The sequence below is a fragment of the Poromitra crassiceps genome (assembly GCF_964638095.1).
Source record: "Poromitra crassiceps genome assembly, chromosome: 1".
NCBI classification, from domain to species: Eukaryota; Metazoa; Chordata; class Actinopteri; order Beryciformes; family Melamphaidae; genus Poromitra; species Poromitra crassiceps.
The window spans coordinates 79,472,865-79,499,650 of record NC_139623.1 but is presented as its reverse complement, the minus strand read 5'-3'; the positions used below and the strand labels follow the sequence as shown (position 1 = coordinate 79,499,650).

General features: G+C 43.7%; 1 protein-coding gene across 2 annotated transcripts; it reads left to right on the top strand.

Moving 5' to 3' along the window:
- Nucleotides 1-23: 23 nt before the first annotated feature.
- orai2 (ORAI calcium release-activated calcium modulator 2) lies at nucleotides 24-26,020 on the top strand. Of its 2 annotated transcripts, XM_083643756.1 has the most exons (5): nucleotides 24-327; nucleotides 2,528-2,576; nucleotides 3,364-3,599; nucleotides 17,204-17,527; nucleotides 21,251-26,020. In XM_083643756.1, the coding sequence occupies exons 3-5, from the start codon at nucleotides 3,369-3,371 to the stop codon at nucleotides 21,539-21,541; spliced, it is 846 nt and encodes a 281-aa protein (XP_083499882.1). In that variant the 5' UTR covers nucleotides 24-327; nucleotides 2,528-2,576; nucleotides 3,364-3,368; the 3' UTR covers nucleotides 21,542-26,020. The 2 variants fall into 2 exon arrangements, with proteins under 2 accessions (XP_083499882.1, XP_083499881.1); XM_083643755.1 differs by lacking the exon at nucleotides 2,528-2,576.
- Nucleotides 26,021-26,786: the final 766 nt, after the last annotated feature.

The window sequence follows — 26,786 nt, the reverse complement described above, 5'->3', positions numbered from 1 at the left end:
ACTGCCACCGCTGGAGCTGGACCCTTCTCCTCGCAGTGGGAAATCAGCCCAGCAGAATCAGCCCTTCTACCGATCCGAGCTACACCGACAGACTGACATATCTTTCTAGACCCTGCTAAAGGGGGACTGGCTGGACTAGAACGGAGGCAAATGACAGCAGCAGACTGCAGCGTAACGTTAAAGGCGGAAGTTGCTGAACAAAAAACAAAAGCACTTCGAGTCGAGCAGACTAGTCAGTGTTGCAGGGCTTGTGTTGGCTTGTACAGTTTTCCTTGAAGACGTTCGGAGAAGTTGTGTGCATACTCCCAACGGCGATTTTGCTGTCAGGTAAGACAACATTAGTAGGTAACGTTAGCGAGCAAGCTTGATTAGAAACCGTGTTAGTTAGCTAATACTAACCTAGCTAACGTTATGGTGTCGATCATGGCTTGACTCCTGGGGGAGGTTGCGCGTTTATTTCTGTTTGTATGGGGCGTTTGCATGAGCATTAAAACGACAAATAAATGTTTGACATGATGTCAAATTTCTCTTCCGGGGTGTCATGTAGCGTTAAGTGACGCGCGGTGGTAGGCTAGCTATCTGTTAAGGTCAGCTAACATCTCGGTAACGTTACCGGGTGTTCTTCTGACTTGGGGCTTATCAAAAGATGCACTCAGCATAGCCTCGATTGACTGTACTGTTCCGGGCGTTTATGTACTGCTCAAAAGCAGCACGCCTCTTCTTGCACGACAAGTGCGCACTGCGCATGTCTGTCAGCGTGCGTGCACCATGCAATAGCACTGTACTCCAACCTGCAGATCCAATAACATACAGAATTTAGTTGATCAGTCAGTGCAACATCCTGTAATAAGTCAGTCCGTATCAGCTCCCTGACTCCAATTTTTGATTTTGATACTTGTTCTTTTTATAAATGTGTGTGTGTGTGTGTGTGCGTGTGTGTGTGTATTTAAATAGTATTTACCATGCTTTTTTAATGAAGGAAAAATATACATTTCAGATTCAGATTCATTTATTAAGGACTGCACAACAAAGTCGGCAGAATTTGCTTTCGGTACAGCAATTGTTATAGCACATGAATATTGTGTCAGCAATAGACATTACAGTACATAGACAGACATATGGCAACATAAATACAGAACATTCAACATACATTGCTGGAGAGGTATACAGTGAGATTTCAGAGGTGAGTGGAGTTCAGAAACCTGATGGCAGTGGCGAAAAAACTGTTTTTGAATCGGGTTGTTTTGGTGGAAATGGATTTGTAGCGCCGTCCAGAGGGCAACAGTTGGAACAGGTGATTGGCTGGGTGAGATGGGTCAGAAACTATTTTTTGTGCTCTTGTGTTTGTCTGTTTATGGTAGAGAGTGTCTAGTGATGGGAGTGGGGTACCTATGATTTTTGAACCTTTTTTTTATTATTCGTTGGAGTTTGTTGCGTGAGTGACTGTCCAGATTGCCGTACCAGACGGTTATGGATGAGGTGAGGATGCTTTCAAGGATGGCTGTATAGAACTGGAGGAGCAGATTGCATTTGAGCTGCCGGAGGTGAAATATTATGTGACCGGTGTTATTGTCTCATTTGAGTCTGTTGCTGATGTGGGTGCCCAGGAATTTGTAAGTGACTGCGGTGGTTATGGGTTGTCCGGAGATGTGGAGGGGTTGTCTTGGGGGGTGGATTCCAATTCCAATTCCAATTGTTATATTACTGTATTATTATTCCAACGTCTTCTTTATGGACACAAAAGACGCTAGCTTCCTACCATGACAGCTGGTTGGTTTCTGACCTGTCAAGTACACCACCCAGGTTCTTGCAAATGCATAAACACAAATATATATATAGATATGTGTGTGTGTATATATATGTATCACTTGCTTGCTCATGCCCCCCCCCCCATTTTTTGGCTACTGCCATAGGCACACATCACAAAATCAAGTACTAAAACTGCTAGAATTGTGTAGTCTATCTTCAGTCTCTCTGTAAAAGAAAGATGGTGCAGCCGATACCTCTCTCAATGTTGATTTTAGACCTAGATTTTAAACTTGCTGATGTGTTACAGGATTTATGTAATGGACTGTGAAGGATAATATTACCATCTCTCTGTATTTTCATAGAGGATGTGGTGAAACCCAGAAACAGAATGTCAAACCTCACATTAATAACAACAATATAGGGCAAGCTGGTGCAGTTGATCAGTGTGTAACTGATTTTTACCAGCCACCATTTTTCTAAATTTTCTGTGTAACTAACTTTTGTGTGTAACCTTTGTCTTAATTAAGCAGATCATCCGATAAAAAAGTACTTAATACTAGTCATAATCATGTAACTGCAGAATATACCAGTGAGTGGGAGAAAAAAAGGCAGCCAGCCCAGCAGATGTGAGCGGATATTGAACAGTGACAGTGGCAAATCATCTTGCATAATGGTGGCGACAAACTTGGTGGATTAAGAATGATTTGTTTAAGACAGGTAGCACATTGCTTCATGTTTGGTAGGCGTAGTAGTCGACTCCTACCTTTTGAAATTTCAGTTCCTAGGAGAGACCAGGAGAGTAAGAGTTTGCAGACTTTGCACTGTAGGTAAGTTTTAATCCTCAGTTTTGCAATATTATAAATAAAGACTCACCTCCTGATTTACTATGGCATGTGCAAACCAGATAGATTAAAAAAAATCATGTCTGCACCTCAATGAAAACATGCATTCACTTGGCAGTAAATAGTGTGATTAGATAAGATGTTTTTCCTTTAGTAATTTAGGTGCAAGGAGCTATTATAATAGAACAGAGGGAGATCCGCGCTTCAGCTGACAAACTGCGCCCAACTGGTGCTTCTCAGAAAAGGGGACTGAGTGAATACATGAGAAAGAAACAATCTGGAGCACACGGTCAAAGTTAAGGCAATTTAATAAGTGCAAGCAGACTAGCTTTTTTGGCTCTGAAGAAGACACTTTGTGTGTCGAAACGTTAGTCTCCTTGCACTTATTAAATTGCCTTAACTTTGACCGTGTGCTCCAGTCCAGATTGTTTCTTTCTGAGCTATTATAATAATTAGAATAAAGCCATCCTTCAATTTTGCACTCTCTGACTGACAGTCAACAGCAGTTATGCTAGCGGGTAGTGAAGGGGGGGGGGGGTCTCTCTTGTGAATATAGCTGAATTGCTTGGATTGTCCAAGTACAACTCTTTGAATAAGGCTTTTAAGATTGACACACTATGGAGAGAGCAGCATCTAGTGTATCTATTCTGCTGTATTGTTTTGGTCTTGAAATTGAGGTACCAAAGTCTAAATTTTGGTATCCAGTGATGTTACCAGTATTGGTGATCAACAATGAATTTCCTAACCTAACCCTCCCCTACCTCCCAACTAGTTGCCATGAGCAGTGAGCTGAACGTGCCCATGGGTTCCCCGACCCCAGGGCGCTCGGAGCGGGTGCCAGACGATGGGGGGATGGACTACAGAGACTGGGTGCGCCGGAGCTACCTGGAGCTGGTTAGCTCCAATCACCACTCGGTGCAGGCCCTGTCCTGGAGGAAGCTGTACCTTAGCCGGGCCAAGCTGAAGGCTTCCAGCAGGACCTCGGCTCTCCTCTCTGGCTTTGCAATGGTGAGTTGTCCTTCGCCCACGTGGCAAGCTCCACAGGGGTCCTTAAAGGGATAGTTCGGATTATTTGACCGTGATGTGGGGGTTATATGAGGTACTTATGGATAGTCGTGTATTTGTCAGCGTGCTCCCAGTTTGGAGAAGCAGAGAGCAGCCACGGCACAGAAGCAAAGCAGACTAGAGGGGCCAGCAGCAAAACATATTTAGCCACCTAAAAAATGTATGCTATATTAACATTTTCAGCGCTTTACCTTGCTGCCAAACAGCCCTTTCATTTGGTGCTACATCTTCTCAACGGTAGAACTTCCGTAAGCACTTATGATAAGAAGTTAAGAACCTTACCTCATCCAACCCCACCTCAAATAATCCAAACTATCCCTTTAACTAGAGGTGCTCCGATCGATCGGCACGCAATCTGTATCGGCCGATTTTGACCTCAAATATGCGATCGGCTGATTGCAGATATTACTTTATTGTCGCCGATTGCATAGCCGATCATGCTGCACGTGAGAAACATGAGGCAGCCCTTTTTCATGTCTTCAATGTCTATCGTTTAACTTTCATATTGTGCTCTAACATTTATATCATTGTGTTGCAAAGCACACGCTTTGCTTTCGTCAGTGTACTCACCTCCACACACCACACCAGACTGTCAACACACCCCTTGCATCTTTGAATCACACAAATCAGCTGGTGATTAGAGCAGACTCAGCAGAGAGAAGTTACCTCCAGTCCTCCCGCCTACCGAGGCATTTGCATGCTGTTAAGTCCGTGTTTGATCCATATTTGCGTGTATCCTCGTAACGTTAATAGCTCCGGTTCGCTTTAGCCGCTTTAGCTTATAAATCGAGAAAATAGTTTCCTTGTTCCAAGTTATTTTTCTTGTGTAACAGGGAAATCCCGGAATGGAGTATTTTTGTTGAGTGAACTGAACTGCATTGAACTGGTAACATGGAAATCCCGAAGTGGAATATTTTTGTTCCTTTATAAACTGAACTGAGGGAACTGGACTGAACTACTAGCCATTTAGTTCAACACAGTCTTGTGCTCCAATTATCTCACACACAAATAATCATGTTGGCAGTTTCCTTTAGCCTACACAATATAAAATATTGATGTAGGAAAAAAGAAAATGTGCTGCACTTTCAATTTGATGCATGAAATGTAGGCCTATATGTCAAATGGAAACTGTTCTATAATAGACTGCTATAGCTGCTTAAAAATATATATATAAACTCCTCAAAAAAAGTTCGGAAACGTTAATTTGGTCGATTATTTCTCCCCTTTAATAATACCAATTGGTATTGTATTTTATATCGTTGGAAAGCCTGATTAGTCACCTTCACAACGAGGTACAACTGGTAAGGATCGTGCATTCGTGGAATGAGCAACACAGCTAAACATGTGGGTAGCGCCCCAATTTTTTTTGCCAAAATCTCCTGCAATATTCTTCTATTGGTATTCACTCTTGTTTTGAGCTTCAACTGCTGGCAGGTGTGTGACTGGCACCTGCCAAGCTGTTGTGGCTGCGTATGGATGTTCCACACGCTACTGAGGTCCCTGACAGTGTCAAATGAATAAAGTGTAAAAATGGCCAATATGTGTTGTTTTTTCCTTATTACTGTGGGAGAGTGCAATCATCCAATCCACCAAGCAACTCCAAACAAGAGTGAATACCAACAGAAGAATATTGCCGGAGATTTTGGCCAAACAATTTGGGCGCTACCCGCACGTTTAGCTGTGTTGCTCATTCCATGAATTCACGATCCTTACAAGTTGTACCCCGTTGTAAAGGTGAGAAATAATCGACCGAAATAACGTTTCCGAACTTTTTTTGAGGAGTTTATATATCGGTAATCGGTGATCGGTCGATGATCGCTTGGGCAGATATTTCCCATAGGCGACCAGCAATCGGTGATCGGTGGCAAAAAACGTGATCGGAGCACCCCTACCTTTAACTCTGAAAAAGTCTTGCATTTCTAAATGTAATGCATGCCTCAGATTAATACAGAGCAGAGTTAACACAATTTGATAAAACCAGTTTGACTTAATGGCCCTCATTTATCAAACAAACGTAGAAACCCGCACAGATTTTTGAGGCCTGATATCGTCTAGAAGCCATCAGAAAGTACTTCACTATGCCATGGAGGGCGATGTACAACCAGAGAGTTCCCCAAACTTTTGAGTAGCCAGTCAGATTGAAAAGGTAGCCGGATCATGTTCGCGGCGTTTGTTCCAGTGGTCCTTTTCCCAATTAATAAACAAACCTCAAATATGTATCCATGAGTGTGACAATTGAAATACCGTAAATTCCGGACTATAAGACGCACCGGTGTATAAGCCGCGGGACCAAAATTGACTATTTTTTTCTTCTATAAGCCGCACCGGACTATAAGCCGCGGGTGTTTTGATGTTTAATTACCATATGAAAGGGTTCGTGCACAGAGAGGAATGTCGGGAAAGAGATCGCTGTTTGGGGAAGCTCCCATTTATTAACATTTCAACAAAACAAAACAAAAGTCAGGTCACTAATCCCCAGACAAAATCACACAACAATAGGCTACCGTATATGTGCAGCAAACCTGTAACCAGAGAAGTCAAGTCACTAATCCTCGTCTTCCTCTTCTTCCTGCGTACTGAAACCACCAAAGTCCTCATCTTCAGTGTCGGAAACGAACAGGTTCAGGGTGGCTTCGTCAACCACTCTCCTCTCTCCTTCAGGTGCCATGGCACGAGTCCGATACCTCACGAGTCCGACACCTCACGAGTCCGAAAAAAGAGGCTAACTTCCCCCAGACCCTAACCCAAAACCTAACCTCTCCCACCCCCACGCCTAAACCTAACATCCCCCAGACCCTAACCCAAAACCTAACCTCTCCCACCCCCACGCCTAAACCTAACCTCCCCCAGACCCTAACCCAAAACCATGAGGTGTCGGACTCGTGAGGTATCGGACTCGTGAGGTATCGGACTAGGGGGCAGTCCCCGTGGCGTCATCCTCTTCATCCCGCAGCAGTCCAGCGTTTTGGAACCCGTTGGTAATTGTGGATGTTTTCACACTCCTATAATATTCCGTGATCTTCCTTTGTGTGAATTCGCCGAAGTTTGTGATTTTCTCCTGATAGTCGGGAGGGAGTTGTTCAGTAGTTCTCCCCCGGACGGACAGTCCCTTTTGCCCAGGTTACGCGCGGCTGCTCTGTTTGATCGGCGGCTGCTCTCTTTTAATGCGAGATTGACTGCTTTCAACTTGAAAGCTGCCTCGTGTGAATTTCTGCGTACCTTCCCCATGGTAAGTGAGAGTGTTGCTTCTACTGCTCGTCTTGTTGTGAATATTCCTTGATCTTCCTTTGTGTGAATTCGCCGAAGTTTGTGATTTTCTCCTGGTAGTCGGGGGAGGGAGTTGTTGCCCGAGTGGCCGTTTGCTTACCGTAATTACCATATGTAAGTGGTCACGCACAGAGGGGATTGTCGGGAAGAGATGGCTGTTTGAGGAAGCTCCCATTTACCGTATTACAACATTTCAACAAAACAACATAACACAACACCACCGTTGTTTATTTTTACAGTGCACACAGTGTCCGCGGTGTGGTGAAAAGAGGGCAAGAGAGGAAATTAAAACAGAAGTGGATTTATAGTTAGAAAGAGTGCTAAAAAAGAGAGATTTTTTTTTTTTTTTCTGAAAAAATCCATAGATAAGACGCACCGTTATATAAGCCGCAGGGGCCAAAAAACGGGAAAAAAGCCGCGGCTTATAGTCCGGAATTTACGGTAATACAAATAAACATTCTTATAAAGGCCCAATGCTCAATTTAATTATAAATAAAACAATATCCATATTGCAAAACACAAACAGGCAATGTATATTTTTAAGAACAAAGAAAATACTAATAACTATGTTTCCCACAGGATTTGGAGAGATTGTGGTGGGTAGACCTTGCTTGGACCCTCTTGGGGGGTTCGGGGGGCCATGCCCCCTGTAAGAAAAATGTGTACATTTTAAACTAAAATGCATGACTTTGGTTCACTTTGAGAACCAATTTAAGAGGCTAGATCAGGGGTGGGCAATTATTTTTCATGGGGGGCCACATGAGAAACCCAGATTGTTGCTGGGGGCCGAACAAATATTGTCATGCCGTAACCCAGGAACTTTGATGATAGAGAGGACCACAAAAAAATGTCCTCGCTACCAGAGAGACAGATTTTGCTGAGGGTTGGGGGCCACACGGCGCCGGCACGGAAAAATGTTGGGCATTTGAAGTCAGGTTTAGAGGAATAACTCATTTTAAATTAACAGTTGTGATGTCATTATTCAGTCTTAAACACCAATATTTTATCCTTTTCTCACTCACTCCTATGTCACCACTTGCTCTCCCTGCAGGGCTTGAAATTAACTTTTTTGACCACCTGCCAATATGGCTGCTAGAAGTTACCAGCCAATTAGAATTTCCACTAGCCAAAATGTCATTTCTTACACATGAGATTACTTTTAGCCTTTTAGTCATAAAGATTATTGAAAGATATTCCATATTCCAGACTGAAATGTTATAACATAAGTGGAGTATTGGCGAGAATGACACACATTTGGACACTTATTCAGCGGGTATCTTGTATGTTGCGTTCAGGTGCACTGTAAAATTTTTTTTTTTTTTTTTTTTTTTTTTTACAGTATATAAAGTAACCGGTAGGCCAGAGGCGAGTAGGCGGAGAAATAGCCGGCTGCCGGGGCTTGGGGAACTCCCTGTACAACATTTAAAGCTATCGATAAAAAGAAATGCGCCCCTGCCATCCATGATCCTGAGTAACGCAAGATCGATCAGGAATAAAATGGACGAGCTTCGCCTGCTAACTAAAGGATGCTTTGAATACCGTGAATCCTGCGTAATGCTTGTTACTGAGACTTGGCTACACCCGGAAATCCCCGACGGTATCATTGAGATAGATGGATTCTCACACATTCGCTCCGACAGAAGCGAGCTGTCAGGGAAAAGCAGAGGGGGCGGGCTCTGTCTGTATGTGAACGACAAGTGGTGCAGACAATACACAGTCCGCGAGAAAATATGCAACCCCAACCTAGAAGTGCTGTGTGTGAGTCTCAGGCCGTTCTATCTACCAAGAGAGTTTGGTAACATTATTATCTGCTCTGTCTATGTACCCCCCGATGGTAATGCCTCAAGGGCTGCAACACAGGTGGCTGACTGTGTTCATGAGCAGCTTCAACGCACCCCAAATGCCTCGATTTTTATATTGGGAGATCTGAATCACTGCAACTTAAGTATTGCATTGCCAGGCTTTGAGCAGTATATTAAATGCGACACCAGGAAGAATAAGACCCTAGACAAGTGCTATGGCAATGTAAAGCATGCCTACACAGCTATAGCTAAACCACCCCTGTCTAATTCCGACCATAATACTGTCCACCTGATCCCCACATACAAAACAGCCCTCAAGAGCAGCAAACCTCTGGTAAAATCGATAAATGCATGGACTGATGATAGCATAGAAGCACTAAAGGGCTGCTTTCTATGCACTGATTGGCATACCCTGTCCGGAGAGATGAACTTGGACAAAGCCACAGAAGTTACCACAGACTACATCCAATTCTGTGTTGACAATGTGATTCCAAAACGGGCAGTAAAAGTTTACCCCAACAACAAACCCTACATCACCAGGGAGGTGAGGGCCTGTATTAGCAGGAAAAAGCAGGCATTTAAAACAAATTACCAACTACAACTTAGAACTGCACAGAAGGAGTTAAACCAGATGCTCAAAGAAGCAAAGGGACAACATAAAGAGGAAATGGAGAGAAACCTCCAGACCATGAACTCCAGAAAACTATGGGACTTGATGAAAACAGCCACCAACATGAAACCAACAAAAACAACTTTGCATGTTGTGGATGAGCTGGCTAAAGCAAATGAACTACGGTAAATGTCTTTTACAAGCGATTTGACAACAATGACTTCTCTGCTGAATGTGACATGGTGCTTAATGAGATCCACACTGATAATGCTGACAGGCTAGATATTGACCCGGAATCTGTTAACAAAGTCCTTAGGCAAATCAATGTCAACTAGATGGTCTACATTTCCTAACGAAAATGTAATTGTGCTTGCTGTCCTCGCCATGCACCGCCTGGCTTCCAAAGTCCCTGCCCATGGACCTAGGGGGACTAAGTAGTTATGGGGGTGCCTATGTGAGTAAAAGGACTTTGGAGTAGAAGTACTTGGTAGGTGGGGAAGTCAGACTGGTTGTAGCCTACTAGAGAGACACAAAAGGCTAGCCCAATCTCTGCAATCTAAAACTACATTACCTGCAAACTACAGCATCAATAATTACCATGTATTGTAAATGACTCCTAGCCTGGTAAACCGCCCGTCACGTGAACTCACATTGCATTTGGTTCTCCGTGACGGTCTGGACCTGCACAGGCAGTTAAGATGATTGGTCGAGCCATGCCGGCTCGACCAATCAGCGGCGGCCGTAGGCGGGCTCTGGCTCGTCTGGGCAAGTAGTGGGTACATGGTCTTTGTAGTTCTTTTCACTCGTCAACATGGCTGCCGCCGCGGAAGTGACAGGCCGTGAATGAAATTGAATGTAACGTTCCCAATTCTATGTATTAAATTCTAAAAAACGACCCTCAACATTTGGGAAGGCTAAGCCACACAACTAGTTCGTTATAATCTAACTAAATGCTTCGAAGGTGACTTTACGACCGCGAGGACTCAATCAATGAATACCACGGAGATCATCCACAGGCACCTTCCGCGATCTGATTGGTTGAAGTTAACACCCACCAGCGGTGATAGACAGATGGGTCATCCAATCACCTGCCAAGTAGCTTGGACAAAGTGCCCGCCTCCGTCAGCGGGTCTGGTGACTTCAAACCCAGATCGACTGGTTTAGTGAAACCTATGTGGAGCTATACCGTCCATCTGGCAGCGTCAGGTTAAATGTCTCCAACTGTCTCAAGGAAAATAGGACATGATAACCTCCAGAGAAGTAGTATTCCTTGTAGTGTCATTCATGTTTATGGTTGCGACAACAACTGTTTACAAAACTAGCAGGCTTACCAGAGCTGCAAACACACAAGTGAAAAGCTATCAATGGCTGCATCTAATCAGCCAGTAACTAATGTAGGCTATGTTCCATTATGTTAGTGTAAGAAGTCAAATGTACTGATAATAGTCCGTGGTCACCAAAGTAATGTTACCCTTTTAGTTTTGTTACAGAGTTGCTGATCGGTTGTCATGTGTCCAGTCAGCCAGAGAAGCTGCTTGGGTAGCATGCTAACTAACGCCTAACGCAGTGGTTCTCAACTGGTGTAGCCTCAGGACCCACTATTTTCCTTGTCATGAAGTCGCCACCCAAATTTCAGATTTTTTTTTAAACCACTCAAATTTATTGCACAAAAAATAGCGCATTTATTTAATACACAATGCCTTCATGCACTGTCAAATGAACAAAAAAGTGCAACAGAAGTGCAACTACGGCTAAAAACCAATTGAAATAAGGCAGACTTGAATTACAGGCCTATATGTTTTTAAATTTAAACAAGTCAAACTGGTCATGGTCAGAAAGTCTTATTTGAACTGTATGAAATATGAAATAAAAGGCAGACTTTTCTTGAATCACAGGCAGGCTATATGCTTTTTAGTTAAACTGGTCATAACTTTTAATTAAACTGGGGCCATGCTAATCCAGTTTCAATCATCTGAATTGAACTAAAATTAAATATGAAATGAAAAGGCAGACTTCTCTTCAATTACAGGCAGAGCATATGCTTCAGCTTGTTAAACAAGTGAAACTGGTCAGGCTAATCCAGTTTCAATAATCTGAAAAAAAAAAAAAAAAAAAAAAAAAAAAAAAAAAAAAAAAAGTACTGTACTGTAAATGTCCGCGACCCAATCAAAACGGCCCCGCGACGCTACCCAACAGTTGAGAAACGCTGGCCTAACGCTAGCATTAGCTCAATTAGCTTGTTGCAACTAGTCCCAAACATTGATGAACAGTGTGTCCTAACGCCAGGGGGACAAGGTGTTTGTTTTGGCTGGCTGAGGTTAGCCTATAAGGCACAGTTGTTGTGGCTAACAGCCTCCATTCACACTAGGCTATTCACACTAGGCTATCTCTTCCATTATGTTTTCAAACCCAGCTGGCTGTATAAAATGAACAACCACAAAGTGGTGACACTTACCCATGGGTTCCGTTCATTGTTTTCTGGACATGTTTCCATGCTATAGTAACACAGCAGCTAACAGAACAGACAGGCCTCCCATGCCATACATGAACACAACAGGTTTCCTGCAGGCAGCTGTCAGGGCTGTGAGGGGGCGGGCTCTGGTCGGCCCTGTGAATTTTTTTATTGGTTGGCGACAAGTGACCTAGAAAATCCAAGGAACTCTGATTCACTCTGATTTGCCCTCTCCTGGGGCTCCCACTTGCACCAGGGAGGGAGAGGAATGACTGTAGTAAGTGATGTCATACTTTTACAGATGGAGGAATGACTGTAGTAAGTTATTTCATACTTTTTTTGTCTACATCATTCTCTCTACCCAAGATGCAACACTGCTGCTCAGAGTTGTTCTTAAGCTCTATTTATCTGGTCAAATCTCACCGGATTCCTGTTTCCAGTACACTTTTAGCATTTGGTTTTTAACAGAGAAGAGTTGGAGCTGCTGAAAACATACAGTATGCAAATGAGAGTGAGACCATGAGTGATATACCCACTGAGATACAAGCATAGGTGTGTCTGTTGTCTGTATAATAGCGTGCGTGCGACAAGTGTCATACAAGAAGGAAGGCTGGCCATAATGAGAATGAATCCGCACTTCCTGCCGCCCTTCAAAATAAAACAATTGAGAAGGGACAGGCACTGAATGCTGCTATAGCGCCCCCTAAAGGCTAAATTACAAAATACTTCTCCTATAGGCTCAGAGTACATCCCTCCACACCTGTACCAAGTTTGGTTAGCATCGGACGATCTTTGTGAAATAGGCCCCACCCACAGAAAGTTGGAAGTGGATTATATCGCAACAGTGCGTTTTTTTCAAAAACTTCCAAATCAGTGTTGTGCAGGACAGTCCCCACATGATGTGTGCGTTGGTTTGGTGAAGATTGGACAAAATTTCAAGGAGAAATGGCAAAAAAACGGTTTTGGACAAAATGCAAAATGGCGGGAAATCTAGTCAGACGCAAATGGGCGTGGCCTAGTTGAGTAGATGCGGGAGGACCCAAGGAATCCAGGGAAAAAATAATTTTGATGATAAACCCTACGGTTCAAAAGTTATGGACCAAAAGGTAAGGAGGGCTGTTATAGCGCCACCATCTGGTCAATTGATGCAATTCTTTCGGGGATAGTAAAAGACCCCTCAGTGCACCTCCCTACCAAGTGCCGTAGCTCTAGCTGTTATGGTTTCTGAATTACACCTAATTTACTGCAAGATTTTGCAAGATTTTTCCAAACCCCATGCAAGTCAATGGGGAAAAAAATGGCGCTTAATGGCGAATTGCGGCCAAACCGCTTTCACAAACCCTTAGCAAAGTCATAGCATACATGTCCTCAATGAGCCGGTCATTTTGAGGTCTGGCATGTCTATGTGGCGCAAAAATTGAGGGAGTTATTACGCGACAAACTTTTTGGTGGATGGAATAATAAGAATATTAAGTATGTGGGATTTCAAGATTGTGCCTTGCTTGTCAGCAAGCACAATAATAAGGCCACAGGCCCAGATGGTATATCTGCCTTTCTACTAAAAACATGTGCAGATGAATTGACACCCGCCTGGTGCCCCATTTTCCAGAGGTCCCTGCAGTCCCACACTGTACCAACACAGTGGAAAAGGGCCATTATTACACCTGTCCCTAAGAAGCGCTATCCACAGGAGAATAATGACTTTAGGCCTATTGCGCTAACCTCTATTGTAATGAAGTGCATGGAGAAGCTCATGGTGAGCAAACTACAGCTAGATGTAGGCCCACAGCTGGATCCCTACCAATTTGCCTACAAGCATCAGAGAGGCACTGATGATGCAACCAACACTATAGTGCACTTGGTGACCAAACATCTTGAGGACCCTAGAGCCTATGCCAGACTGCTGTTTGTTGATTTTAGTGCAGCCTTCAACACCTTGCAGCCCCATGTTCTCCTGAAAAAACTACAGCAGATGAATGTACACCCGTCCATCATAAAGTGGTACTATTCATTCCTGACGAACCGCACCCAGCAGGTCAAAGTGAACAGGACCCTGTCTGAGCTGGTCACCATCAACACTGGCGCCCCCCAGGGGAGCGTTAGCTCCTCAGTCCTGTTCACCCTGTACACCAATGAATGCAAATGCAGCACTGCCAACAACCACATGATTAAGTTCTCGGACGACACCGCCATCCTGGGCCTCATGTCTGACACATCAGACGCACTGGACTACCAACAGGAGATCCAGAACTTTGTCCAGTGGTGTGGCAGACACTTCCTCATTCTGAACACCAAAAAAACTGAGGAGATGGTATTTGACCCCAAATCCATTGGAGACCACTCAGCAGTGGTCATTCATGGCCAGAACATAGCCCAGGTTGACTCCTACAGATACCTGGGCATACACATTGACAATAAACTGACTTGGAGCATTCAGGTGGAGAATGTATGCAGCAGGGTCCAACAGCGGCTGCACTTCCTTCGCAGGCTGAGGGTGTTTGGCGTGAGCCAGAAGGTGCTGCTGCTCTTCTACCATGCCATAATAGAGAGCATCCTGCGGTATGGCATTTCAGCCTGGTTCGGCAACCTCAGTGTGCAGCTGAAAGCCCAAATCACTCAGCTGACACAGAGGGCCATGAAAATCATGGGTGTCAGACAGCACCCCTCACTCCAGGCTGTCTTTGAAAAAACAATCATCCAACAGGCTCAAAAAATCTGCTCTGATCCTACCCATGTGCTCCACCACGAGTACCAGCTCCTCCCCTCTGGCAGGCGCTACAGGGTCCCCAAATGCAGGTTAAATCGTTTTAAGAACTCTTTTGTCCCCCTGTCCATCAAAGCCCTAAACGGTAGCTGAAGGCGTTTTTAACCTGTGTACTGTTTTTACTGCTATTTTAGATTTTATTCGTTTTTACCTATTTTACTAAATACAGAAGGCTATAGTGTTGTGCAATCTGGGCAATGTGCAATTCTGTTTTTAGCAAATATATCTTTTAATCTCTTTTATGCATTGGATTGTACTTTTTGGGCAGTGTGCAATTTTGCTAACTGCAATTGTCCTGTTGTATGTGCTGTATGTATTGTCTGTATGTACGTGTTGCCTGCCAAACAGCAGCCATAAGGTGTATGTCCAAGACAAATTTCCTTCGGGACAATAAAAGTCTATCCTATCCTATCCTAAGTGCATGCAAACGGCTTTAGCAAATCTTTTAACGGAGGAAGACAGCGGGATAACCAGTGGGGATAACAGGTGACTCACATCCAGAATTGGCATTTTATTCACTTCGAGTAACCTCTCCGTGGTATATATATATGCCGAATTGAAGAGTGGTGCATGGAAGGCAAATAAGGGAGAAGACGCATCTTGCTGTCACCACGATTGCAGATTTAACGTCCAAAACAGTAGCATTGTGGATGTGAGTGGATCTACGTTTACTAGTTTCTTATTATCCATTGCCTGGCCTCCCAGAATACCTCGTAATGTTGCATTCACCCCCATGCACATCGTTTGACAATTTTTTTCAACTTATAACTGTATGAAACACCATAAAACCAGAGGAGAATCCCGATTTCTTCTGCTTCTCTATGGTTCTCTATGGAGCTCTAGGCTCAGGTTGTCCGAGTGTATTGTGGAGCTGCACGCGCTGTGATTTGCTCGTCTGCGTTCGGTGCGGGACTTCATGATAGGTGAATTCTAAACCAAGTTGGGAAAGCTTTGAGCCTACCAGATGTTAAATGTTGTTAAATTGGTGTTAAATCCAATTCTTCAGAAGTCTTAAATTTGGCTTTCTGAAACCTGCAGATACAAACAGCTTGCCAGAATGAAGCATTGTAATTACCGAAATAAAAATTTCATTTTGCAATTTTCCTGCAGCCAGTTTTCCCGGTGAAATATTAATTTATATTTTATTTTTATTTTATTTTATTTTATTTTTATTTTTATTTTTATTTTTATTTTTATTTTTATTTTTATTTATTTTATTTTTATTTTATTTTGGCATGATCTTGTCGGTGTTTTCAAACCAAAGTTTTGCTGCTCCTGAGAAATTGGAAGAGAGACATTATCCATGTAGGAAGCAGGGGAAATCCCTCCCTCACTCTCAGACTGCCAAAAATAGCCTGTGATCCTGGCTGGCGAACAGCGCTGATATTTCTAACCCTATGCCTCTCATGACTCTCTCTAAAACTTTGGTCTGTGCTCCATAAGGGTAGTTATGGATATGATTTGGATTGTGATATTAACTCATTCTCTGCCAAAGACGTACTCGGACGTACTTTTAACAATGGCGAGCAGAGAGAGAGAGAGAGAGAGAGAGAGAGAGAGAGAGATCGAGATCATTTGGTCCGTCCAGTCTTGGACTATCTGGTAAATAAGTTCCAGGAAGTAAAAGTCAGTAAAAACTTTTTTTTATTTTTTTGGGAAAACAAATACTGTATATGTCTGATGTGTCACTGAGGCAAAAAATAAAAGGCTCGAAAGAGAGTTCTGCTTGAAACGGTGTCATTCACTATTTTTCTCATATTTCCCTTCCGAAGGAGGGCATTTTTAGTGAAAACAAGCTAACTTCCACTGCTTGTAACTAAACAAGGAAACATGGGAGAGTTTCAGTTTTTTACAAGGGGTAAGAAGAGAGTCTCTGCTTTATTGTGAGATATGTTGTGTAATTTTATTCCTAGCACAGAATATTCTGTGGGTCCTGGAAGATCAGGAAATATGCTCAAAATCCTGGCACTGGGAGCACACAGACCGAAATGACCCTGGCAGAGAATGAGTTAAAGAGAAGATAATAATGTTACGGAACATGATCAGGTGATATGACGTTGTCAAACCAAGCACAGACACACATACTTTTAAAAGGGAGTTTTAGAAGATGTCATGGATGCCAATCCCAGCCACGCTGGGCCAGCACATGAATCATTTTCAAAATGCCCCCTGCTCGTCTCATCCAGTCAAACTACTATAGCTTACTAGCGCAGTAAGTATGTACAGTCTAACGGGCTGAACACACCATACACCAATCCTACGCTGAAGCAACGCTGCAGCACGGAGGCAGTTTCATTTCAGGGTCCAGTTTCATTTCAGGGTCCTTGTTAACAGGCGAGACCGTTCACACCAGTTGCATGCCACACCACGCTGAAGCGACGCTGCATGCATGCTGCAGCGATAGTTTCAGCTGCTGGTCTATTTTTCAAGCGTCCAGCGCACTGCACTCAAGCAGCCAGGCATAAAGTCAATGCAAGTTGTGAGCGGGAGCAGGGCAGCGCCGGGCAAAACAGAGCGAGGCGTGGACAAAACCGAGTGTTTCTGGTGTGAATGACAAGGCTCCTGCTAAGAGCTTCCGTGAAGCGCTGCTTCTGAGATGCTGAGATGATGTAGTGAACCTGCTGTAACTCCTGATGTTGGTCTCTTCCATAGGTAGCTATGGTGGAGGTGCAACTGGAGATGCAGTACAACTACCCCCGCATGCTCCTCATCGCCTTCAGCGTGTGCACCACAGTGCTGGTGGCCGTGCACCTGTTCGCCCTGCTGATCAGCACCTGCATCCTGCCCAACGTGGAGGCGGTTAGCAACATCCACAACCTCAACTCGGTCAGCGAGTCGCCCCACGAGCGCATGCACCACTACATCGAGCTTGCCTGGGGCTTCTCCACCGCCCTGGGCATCCTGCTGTTCCTGGCCGAGGTGGTGCTCCTGTGCTGGATCAAATTCCTGCCCGTAGACGCAGGAGGGGCCAACCAGGTGTGTTTTCAAAATGTTTTTCGGTTCACTTCCCAAATCCATCATTACCAGGGGCATAGTGGAGAGTAAATGCAAGTAAAGAGAGTTTACCCACCTCTTTGAAATGAGGCAGATAGTGTACTCACCTAATTTCAGATCAACTGTATAAATCAATGAGCGAAAACAAGGTGGGTAACATACTCGATAGTTTACCCACCTCTGTGTTTACCACTACACCCCTGATCATTACAATACAAGGCCAGCCAATAACCTCCATCCGGACTTTTTACCAATTTTCTATTGGATTCAGGGGACCTCTTTGTTGCAACCATTGAGATAAATAATGGAGAGAGCATCCCTATCTCCTCCCTGTATGGTGTATTGGAGCCAAAATCTTCTCAGATCAGAGAACCAGCGTTTGTGCAGTAGCTCTCTTGGGTTGAAACCTCAGTCTGAGCCCCCCCCCCAATCCCCTCTAAACTTTCTTATGTGGAGCTGCTGTTTATAGATTTGCGCACAGTGCGTTGTGTAGTCAATCCTCTCTAGCTCTGTAAATATGGCACTTTAACACGTTCACTGCCAATGGCGAGTTGACTCGTCAAAAAAATTCCAACGGTTCACTGCCAATGACGAGTTGAGACGTCAAAAAAAAAAAAAAAAAATTGACGGTGCTACGTGGATCAATGCCCCCCACGTCTCCTATAAAAATATTGGAGCGACCGAACGTGTACAACCCATTCCACCGACCCACTAAGTGGCGACAGTGCTCTCCATTCTAGAGGAAGGCAAGCAAAAAGCAGTGTCAGGAAGCCATTCTCATGAAAATGGATTGGCGAAAACGCTTTCGCGCTTGGGAGCTGGCGGTGGGGTTTTGCAAATTTGCATAATAGATTACGGGTGGAACACACTTTGAAACACGCAGCATAAATAAGACCAGAATCGCAAAAGCTTCATCAAAGCTCTCAGAACCCCAAGAAACGAGCGAGCCCATCCATCCAGACTTGCCCAGCGGCCGCCAGGCAGACAGGCAGACAGGCACAGCAGCAGCAAAGCAGTGAGCTGGTGACGCGAGGTTACAGCAGCAGCAGCAACGAGCTTGTGACACGCTCGCTGCAGCCAAGAAGAACACACACGGAGGGAGGAGTTTGAAGGAAAGGGGTGTTTCCTGCTGTTATGGAGGAAATTACTGTTCAAAACTATTGTTTAGATGTCTGACGTCTTACTGATGCCAAAAATGAATGGTTAAAGTGACTGTTCTATCGAATTTCACAAAAAGCCGTTTATCTCAGAATAAATTTACAGACGCTGAAACCATGCTGTATTCAACTGCTAATGCTTACATAACTACTAACTCTACAAACTAACTCTTTTAGACAGAGAAAGCACACATTCTATTAGTTCTTTTGAGATATTGTGTGTTCACAAAATCCTAACAGAAACGAATCCTCGGCTCTTGAAAGATGAGCCAGAATCCTCAAAAAAACCCTCTGGCAGAAGCTAACTACAGTTTTGAAAAACGGCTGGCAGTGAATGTGTTAAGTTATAATAATTTTTGTCTCGCCAAAAGTAACCATGTAGATTCCCACTATGAGGTCAGTTTATCAAAATGACGCCTGTACGGAAATCTGAATTTTGTTGTCGGAGATTGCTCCTAGCAGCCAGACGCCGGGGTGCTCTGGGCAACAAACCGTCATGCAGGTGGAAATTATTATCCGATGAACTGATCTTTGCAGCTCTGCTGATTAATGTTTCCGTAGCATTTGATTAACGTTATGATTTAATTCATTTTGGAACAAATGTTGGTTTAACAGATGAAATCTAACTGAAGCTTTGGCTACGTTGTACCTTGCATTTACTAACTGGGCAGCCCAGTGCTGCTGTCTCTCAGTCGGGTCGTTTTTCTAACTAACGTTATCCATCTACCTGTCTCTTCTGTATCCTTATACAACAGCTACGAGGAGAGGAGCTTGCGAACATCCCCATAGTCAAAGCACTTCCCAGAGATATCCATATAAATACTCTCCTCGTGCTTTACCACAAATAAAACCTCCAGTGTCTGTTTGCGACAGGCTAACCCGTTAGCTATTAGCTAATGGCTGGTATTGTATAGGCCTAATTTTATACAGCCTAATTTGATACCCGGGAGTTGTAATGTTATAAAACACATTTCCTGGCATACGCAGGCAGTTGGACAACCTGGTAAGTTCTGAAAATATGTGTCTGTTATTCCAGCTATCGTTATCGTTATCGGTTGTTAGATTGTTAGTAATGTTATGCCGACATTAAAAAATGCAAGCTAAAAGCCGGCTAACACAAGCGGCTAATGCTAGTTCGCGTCCGTTAAAACCATTGATGTATTAAAATAAGCAATAACGTAGTCGGAGTAACTAATAAAACACATATTTTCTGAACTTACTACTTCAGTCCCCAACCAACGTTACTTCCTCGCGCACCTTTCTCAAAACAATGTCCTTTTTATTGCGGTCCATCTATATAGCGCTATACAGTCTGGTAGATAACAGATCAGTGTTATCAGCAGTGTCTGGTGTATGTAACCTAGGTCTACAACGCGTACTCAGACAGGCTGAGCCGTCTGAGCCCATGTCCAGCCAATGATGGCTTGAGACTGGCTGCCACAGCTGTCAATCATCCCTTTTTATATCGTCTAATAACTCATTCAAAACAAACTGATGAGGAAAGAAATACCACTTGCACAGGCATTAGCGTGATAAGAGCTATCTAAAATGATACAAACCACCTTTGGGGGAAAAATTATCTAACGTGTACTTTGATTGTTTCGTTTGTCCATTTCCCCATCCACTAACATGGGGAGGCGGGCCTTGTGACCTATACTGGATACAGCCGCCAGTGCGGCGATCTAACATGCAGCGGCTTCACTGAGCGGCACCAGAGGCGGCGTCCATCTTTTATATGTTGATGGTTGCAACAGGTTACCATGTCACATTAGAAACTGCACCAGCCTAAATTCATTCGAGAAGCAAACCATTAATTTCTTTTTAGTCCAATTAAGCAATGCATCATAATCACTCCCTGCCTTTTTATATTCACCATTCATATTTTTTAACACCTTAGTACCGTAATTGTTTTTTACGTTAGCTGTGTCATGTATTTGTTTGTATCACTTACTTTGTTTTTGTGTTTGTTTTTTGTGTTTAATATTTTTCATTAGGAGGGCCACCCGACCTTATGGGGTTGTTGTTGTTGTTTTGGCTCCTCCTGCACATTTCTTAGTTTTTTCGGGCGTCCGAGTAAATTCCCTGCCTACAGGTTCGAGCCCCCCGTTACCTACGTTACCTTGTTTGGGTGTCCACAGACACAATTGGCCATGTCTGCAGGTGGGAAGCTGAAGGGTATGTGTCCTGGTCGCTGCACTAGTGCCTCCTCAAGTCAGTCAGGGCGTCTGTTCGGTGGGGGGAGGGGAACTGGGGGGGTGATCCTCCCATGCGTTACGTCCTGCCGGTGAAACGCCTCTCACTGTCAGGTGTAAAGAAGTGGATGGTGACTGCACATGTATCGCAGGAAGCATGGTGCTAGTCTACAACTCTCCCCAGATCAGCAGAGGGGATGAAGCAACGACCGGGACAAGTACAAGGAGAAAATGGGCGAAAAATCTGAATCAACTTTTCACTTCTCAATCTCTATGTACTGTGCATGTATTCTGTTTCTTCTTATTCATCTAATTATTATGAATTGTTTTTTTCTTATGTGCAATGAACTAACCAGGTAGCCCTAGCGGCTGCAGAGCTGGCGTTGGCCTCCATGAACTGCAGCGGCACCACGGCGGCGAAGCGTCCAGCGACCACCTCCCCGCCGCCGCAGCACAGCGGCTGGCAGGCAGCGCTGGCCTCCACCATCATCATGGTGCCGGTGGGGGTGATCTTCGTGGTGTTCACCATCCACTTCTATCGAACTCTAGTGCGCCACAAGACGGAGCGCCACCACCAGGAGATCGAGGAACTGCACAGGATCAAGATTCAACTGGACGGCCACGAGAGAGGCCTGCAGGCCGTGTGACGTCTCCCTGGTTCCTTTTGTACACTCTATTTATCAAGTCCTCTTTCTTCTTGGACATTTGTTCTGTTCATCATGAATGCCTTGCTTGGACTCTGAGGCAGCAGGCTTACAAGCTCCACATTTTACAGTACAGAAGGTTCATAATATTCAGACTGCTAATTTATTGTTGCGGTAAGGATGCGTTGCAGGATATATGTACTGGACTGTCTTGTTTGTGACTGAGATCTAGGATTTGGGTGGGTCTATCACTCCTATTAGAGATGAATAATGTCATGTAAAAAAAGTTTACACAGATGAAGGGCTATGATGTTGTAGTTCTGCTTAGTGCCACCTCTATGGATTTCATGGAGGGTTTGGTGAAACCCAGAAAGAGAGGTACCAAATTGTACCTCCTTTTGTGCTTAACCTGTTTCAGTTCAGTCATATGAGGGTCTTTTGCGTTCACACTGCTAGCAACTTGGTTGACAGGTCACTCTATTCGTGTGCGGCGCGAGAAGCTCTGACTGCATATATGTAGTGGTTTGGTGTGGCTACAAAGTTTTCAACAGGCAAATTGTGTATTTGTGGCTGTTTTGGTCTTGCCTTTGATGAGTTAACACAGCTACCTAGCATTAATTGAAAAAACAAACTAAACTTATATTACTCCAACGCTTACCCTCAACCCCAAAGATGAATGCAACTCCAAGCATAGTTTTTGAGAGGTTTGTTCCTGTAGTCTTTGAAATAAAAGTTGTAGAGAAGTGGGAAACTGAATGGCTGACTCAACATCAAATAAACTCAGATCGGTAATGTAACAAAGTATTAAGTTCAGCCTTGGCCAACTTTTCTCAGCCGAATTATTGACCATCCACAAGGCTTGGGTTATTTCAATTTAAAAAATATGGTGATACTGTCCTGGCAAATTATTGTTATATATGAAAATATCACAATACACTTTTTGTTTAAATCTGGGCACCATATTCGATATCACAGGAAAGAGATATTTGATTATACCAAATGTCCGGCAAAACCTACCATTCACACATCTGTAGTTTCCTTGGTAGCGTAGTTGTAGGAAATTGAAGGACTTGACTGACTTGATCACGTTGCTCGCAGCGGGAACAAACCTGTACAGTTTACACAACCATGTGCAAGTCTGTTTGGTGCCTCCGGGGTGAGATGTAGTTGTAGTGACTATCCTGGGTCCAACATTTAGTCACTCAGCTGGGTGTAGGAGAGGTGTTTTTGACGCGCTTCAAAACATTGATGTCCAGGCGGTGTTTACAGTTTGGGTGAGAGGTTCCCATTTAATTATGTTTACAGGCAACTATTCTGTTAACAATTAAGAATACAGTAACTTGAATCTATTGCAATGATCCTGATGAGCGGTAAAAACCTGTGTGATCTCCCCATCACCCAAGCATGATTGCAAACCTGTGACACCTGTGCAATATAGACTTCACCAGCTCACCTGTCCACACTGCCACCCAGTGGAAAACCTAAAGTAGGCTAAAACTAGAAACAGACAGTGACATGAATGGCTCTTACAGTAGTGAAGGGTGGCTAATATCCACCAGCAGCAAAACGCTGAGACATTTTGCATCTGGCAGGTCAATGTTCTGTACCAGCCACTTTGGCTTTGCTTTACATTGACTGCAATAATCTGACGGTTGACCTTAATCTAAATAAGACAATATTTTTATTAAGGTGTTTACATGAGTTTCTTATAGAATATTTCATTCATATTCCTGTTTACATGCTATAGAGCATATTCTGATGAATAACTGAAGACACCCACATGATATCCCTTCTGAATTTAACCTGAAAAGCCTTTCTGTCATGTCCTTATCGTGTTAGGGACTAAATGTTGGGACTTCTTTACCGGTGGCAGTCATCTTTTCTTCTGTAAACAAGTTTTCAACACCACTAGAAGCTAGATCATGTGTCGTCAAGCAGTTTGACTGCACAATGATGTGAAAACTCTGATAGGTCATCAGTGTGATTAAGGTGTTGACCTGTCTACAATGCACTTCAATCATGAGACTAACATCAGAATACTCCACGTCTTAATTCGATTTTTTTGATATTGCAAGGTAATCAGAGAAAATGCTGTTTACATTATGGCAGTGTCTTATTAAGAGTATTGTCTTAATTGGGTTAATATTGGAAAATTGCAGTCCATGTAAATGAACGTAGTCATTGGGAGGTGTTACAGTTGTCTGATAAAACGGTAAACATGGCTGATGATTTGTTTTTTGTTGCACCAGCTTCTGAGACCCGGTGCAGGAAGAAAGTAGTGAGCTTCCTGGCCGGGGCGCAGAGTGCAGAACAGGATCCTCTTCCAAGGGGAAAACAATGGCATTGCATTTTTATGTCCATAATCCCACACAAGCCTTAAAACTCTTATTTGTTATCATTTCCTGCCTTTAAACGTGCCATATGTCTTTTCTTATCAAGACCATAGCTGGTGTTTTTATTTTAGTCTATTAGACAAGTGGTTTTCAAAGTCCGAGACTGTGGGCCTCCCCCCAGACGAAGCTTGGAAAAAGCCCCTCCCCCCTCCGCTCAATAGTTGGATACCTATGGGATCATGATTATGTTATTTGATCCCATATAGACACTCAACAATTGAGCCAAGATAGCCTGATATTGCTGTTTGACATACTTTAGAGACTATACCAAATGCATGAAAATTGTCTGAATGTCTGCAGGCATTTGTTTTGTTGCAGGCAATTTGTTTCTGAATCTGCTGTATCTCTTTTAACCAAATCACACACATTTAGGCTATTCTGTGTGATCTCCTTTTGATAATAATGTAATCTTTTGTCACTTCCATTCACTGAGCCTTCCCTGAAACTGCTTGGAGCCCCCCTGGAGAAGCCCGCCTCCCACTTTGAAAACCTCTGTAGACACTTGTTGTATTTATTCAAGTTGGTGTATATGATATAACATGTCATTGTTTTGCTTTCAGGTCATACCAATAAATAGAAAAAGATATCTCTAATTTGGACCCCTACATTGACCTAGAGAAAAGTAGTACAGATCGGCAAGCTTTACGTGTATTTTCCTCCATATTGGAAGAACATATCTCAACTATCTCCCCAAATGTCTTTTTTAATATGGTGTTACCTTTTCATTTACAGTCAAACTAGTCATCAAAAATTCTGCATACTGATGCTTCTGAAAGTATGGAGTTAAAACATTGTGGGCCCCATCTCCCCAAAAGCCCTAATTTAGCGTTTGCGCTCGTTTAAAGCCGTGTGCAATGCAAATTGGGGGCCCGACACAAGCGCATGCCTGTGATAATTGTACTGGGCATTGGCTGCCCCATGCCAAAGCAGGCGTTTCAGTGCTAAAATATCGTCAGCAGCGCGCAATTACTTTGTGCTAAGAGCTTTGAAAAGGACCTTTTACGTGCAAATACCTCGCTGCGCTGGGAGCGCAGCCGTAATCTCCGTGCAGCGCAGCGGAAAGTGGAATTCCTTTTGGATATGTCATTACGCACAGCCTTGCCATGCCAAGACATCAAATTATGCTGCTAAAATTTGGGTATTAGCAGATAATTCAGTGAGGCAATCAACTATAACTCACTGAGAAACTTTTATCACATCGCAAAGAGGGAAATGAATTGAGAAAACTTGTTGGACAATGGACATAGGCTATTTACCTTTATAACCCGGAGGGCCGTTGGCACCACAGACGATCTGTCAATAAGCTCTCTCTGTCCTCGCACGAGTGAGTACACTCTCACTCTATTACGCATGGAGAGAATTACAGCATATTGCATGCCTCGCGCAAACAGCGATCGCGAGACGGGAATCTGATTGGTTTTGATTGACGTAATGCCCAGCATTGCCTGGCCACGCCTGTGAATAATTCTGGTAGTTAAGACCGCCCAAATCCCGGTTGCGCAGGCATTTTGGGGCGCAGATGATTTTGGCACGGCTCTAATTTGCATCTGCGACTCGTGGCGTGAACGTTTCCGCGTCCCGGCCGAGAATTGCATCCTCAACATATTTCGGGGCTGTTTTAACTTTGAAATCGGGGAGGTCACGTCTACCAGACAATTATATCACTTTTAAACAGTTACATTTCTGTATAAATCATTACAATATGCTCCCGTGAGGTGGGGATGCTGCCGGCGCTGGGGTGCAAAACTCGGCATAACACCTGGCGGACGGCGCAAGGCGGACTGCTATCTTCCCTGCCTTAAGGCACGCGCAAACAGGTGCGCAAGCGCTATTAGGGGCTAGTGCCTGTCGGAAGATAGAGGCCCTGTGTTTCTGTCCAAATAGTGAAGCTCACTGCATATATAATTGTGCCTCACAGCAAAGTTTCCCTGACTTGTAAAGGTGATAATACATGTAAGTAAATATTGTAGCAAACTTTGCCGAGAGTTTAAACATCACTCAGTTAGACGAAGGCCCAAAGGGTGCTTCATGGAAAAAATAAGTCGAAAGTGAGCGTGCAAATGAGGCAAGTTACTGAATATTAGGGGTGGGGGGAAAAATCGATTCACCTAAGTATCGCGATTTTTAATGTCACGATTTTTTGGATCGATCTTTTATTCCAGAATCGATAATCGCAAATAAAATTTTTTTTTTTTTTTTTGGGTGCTTGCAGTCAGGCCACTCACTGAACAGCAGGCCAGGCGCCGCCTACTGGTTTACTAGTGGTTTTATTACTTTATTAGTTAGTCTGAAGTAATAATTACACTTCAGGGTTAAAGTGGGTGCATCTCATTGTAAAATTGGACTTCAAACGGCCCAAATCTGGCTTCAAACGGCCCAAATTTCACGCGCGTTGGCCCATATCGGCCTGGCCTGCTTGGTATCTAATGCCCGGCCTGAATTATGATCCCAGTCCGCCCCTGTTTTTAACTATATCGCCCAGCCCTACTCATGATATATAATATACAGTCTCTAGTGTATGATTCAACTTTTCCCATGTTCTAATCTAGTGTAAAAAAGAAAACAAACTGAAAAAAGAAAAGAAAAAAATAAACAAAAATCGCAATAAATCGTAATATCGAATCGCAATAATCGTAGAATCGCAATACTTAAGAATCGCAATATAAATCGAATCGGCACCCAAGAATCGTGATAGTATTGAATCGGGAGATAAGTGAATCGCCACAGCCCTACTGAATATATTGTAATAGAATGAGCATGGCCTTCTTAAGTCTAAAAGAATTGGCAAATATTTGAGACCTGTGAGTTTAGTAAGTGGTGTAAGTGCCGGGAAAATCAACAGACGCCGTTGGCAG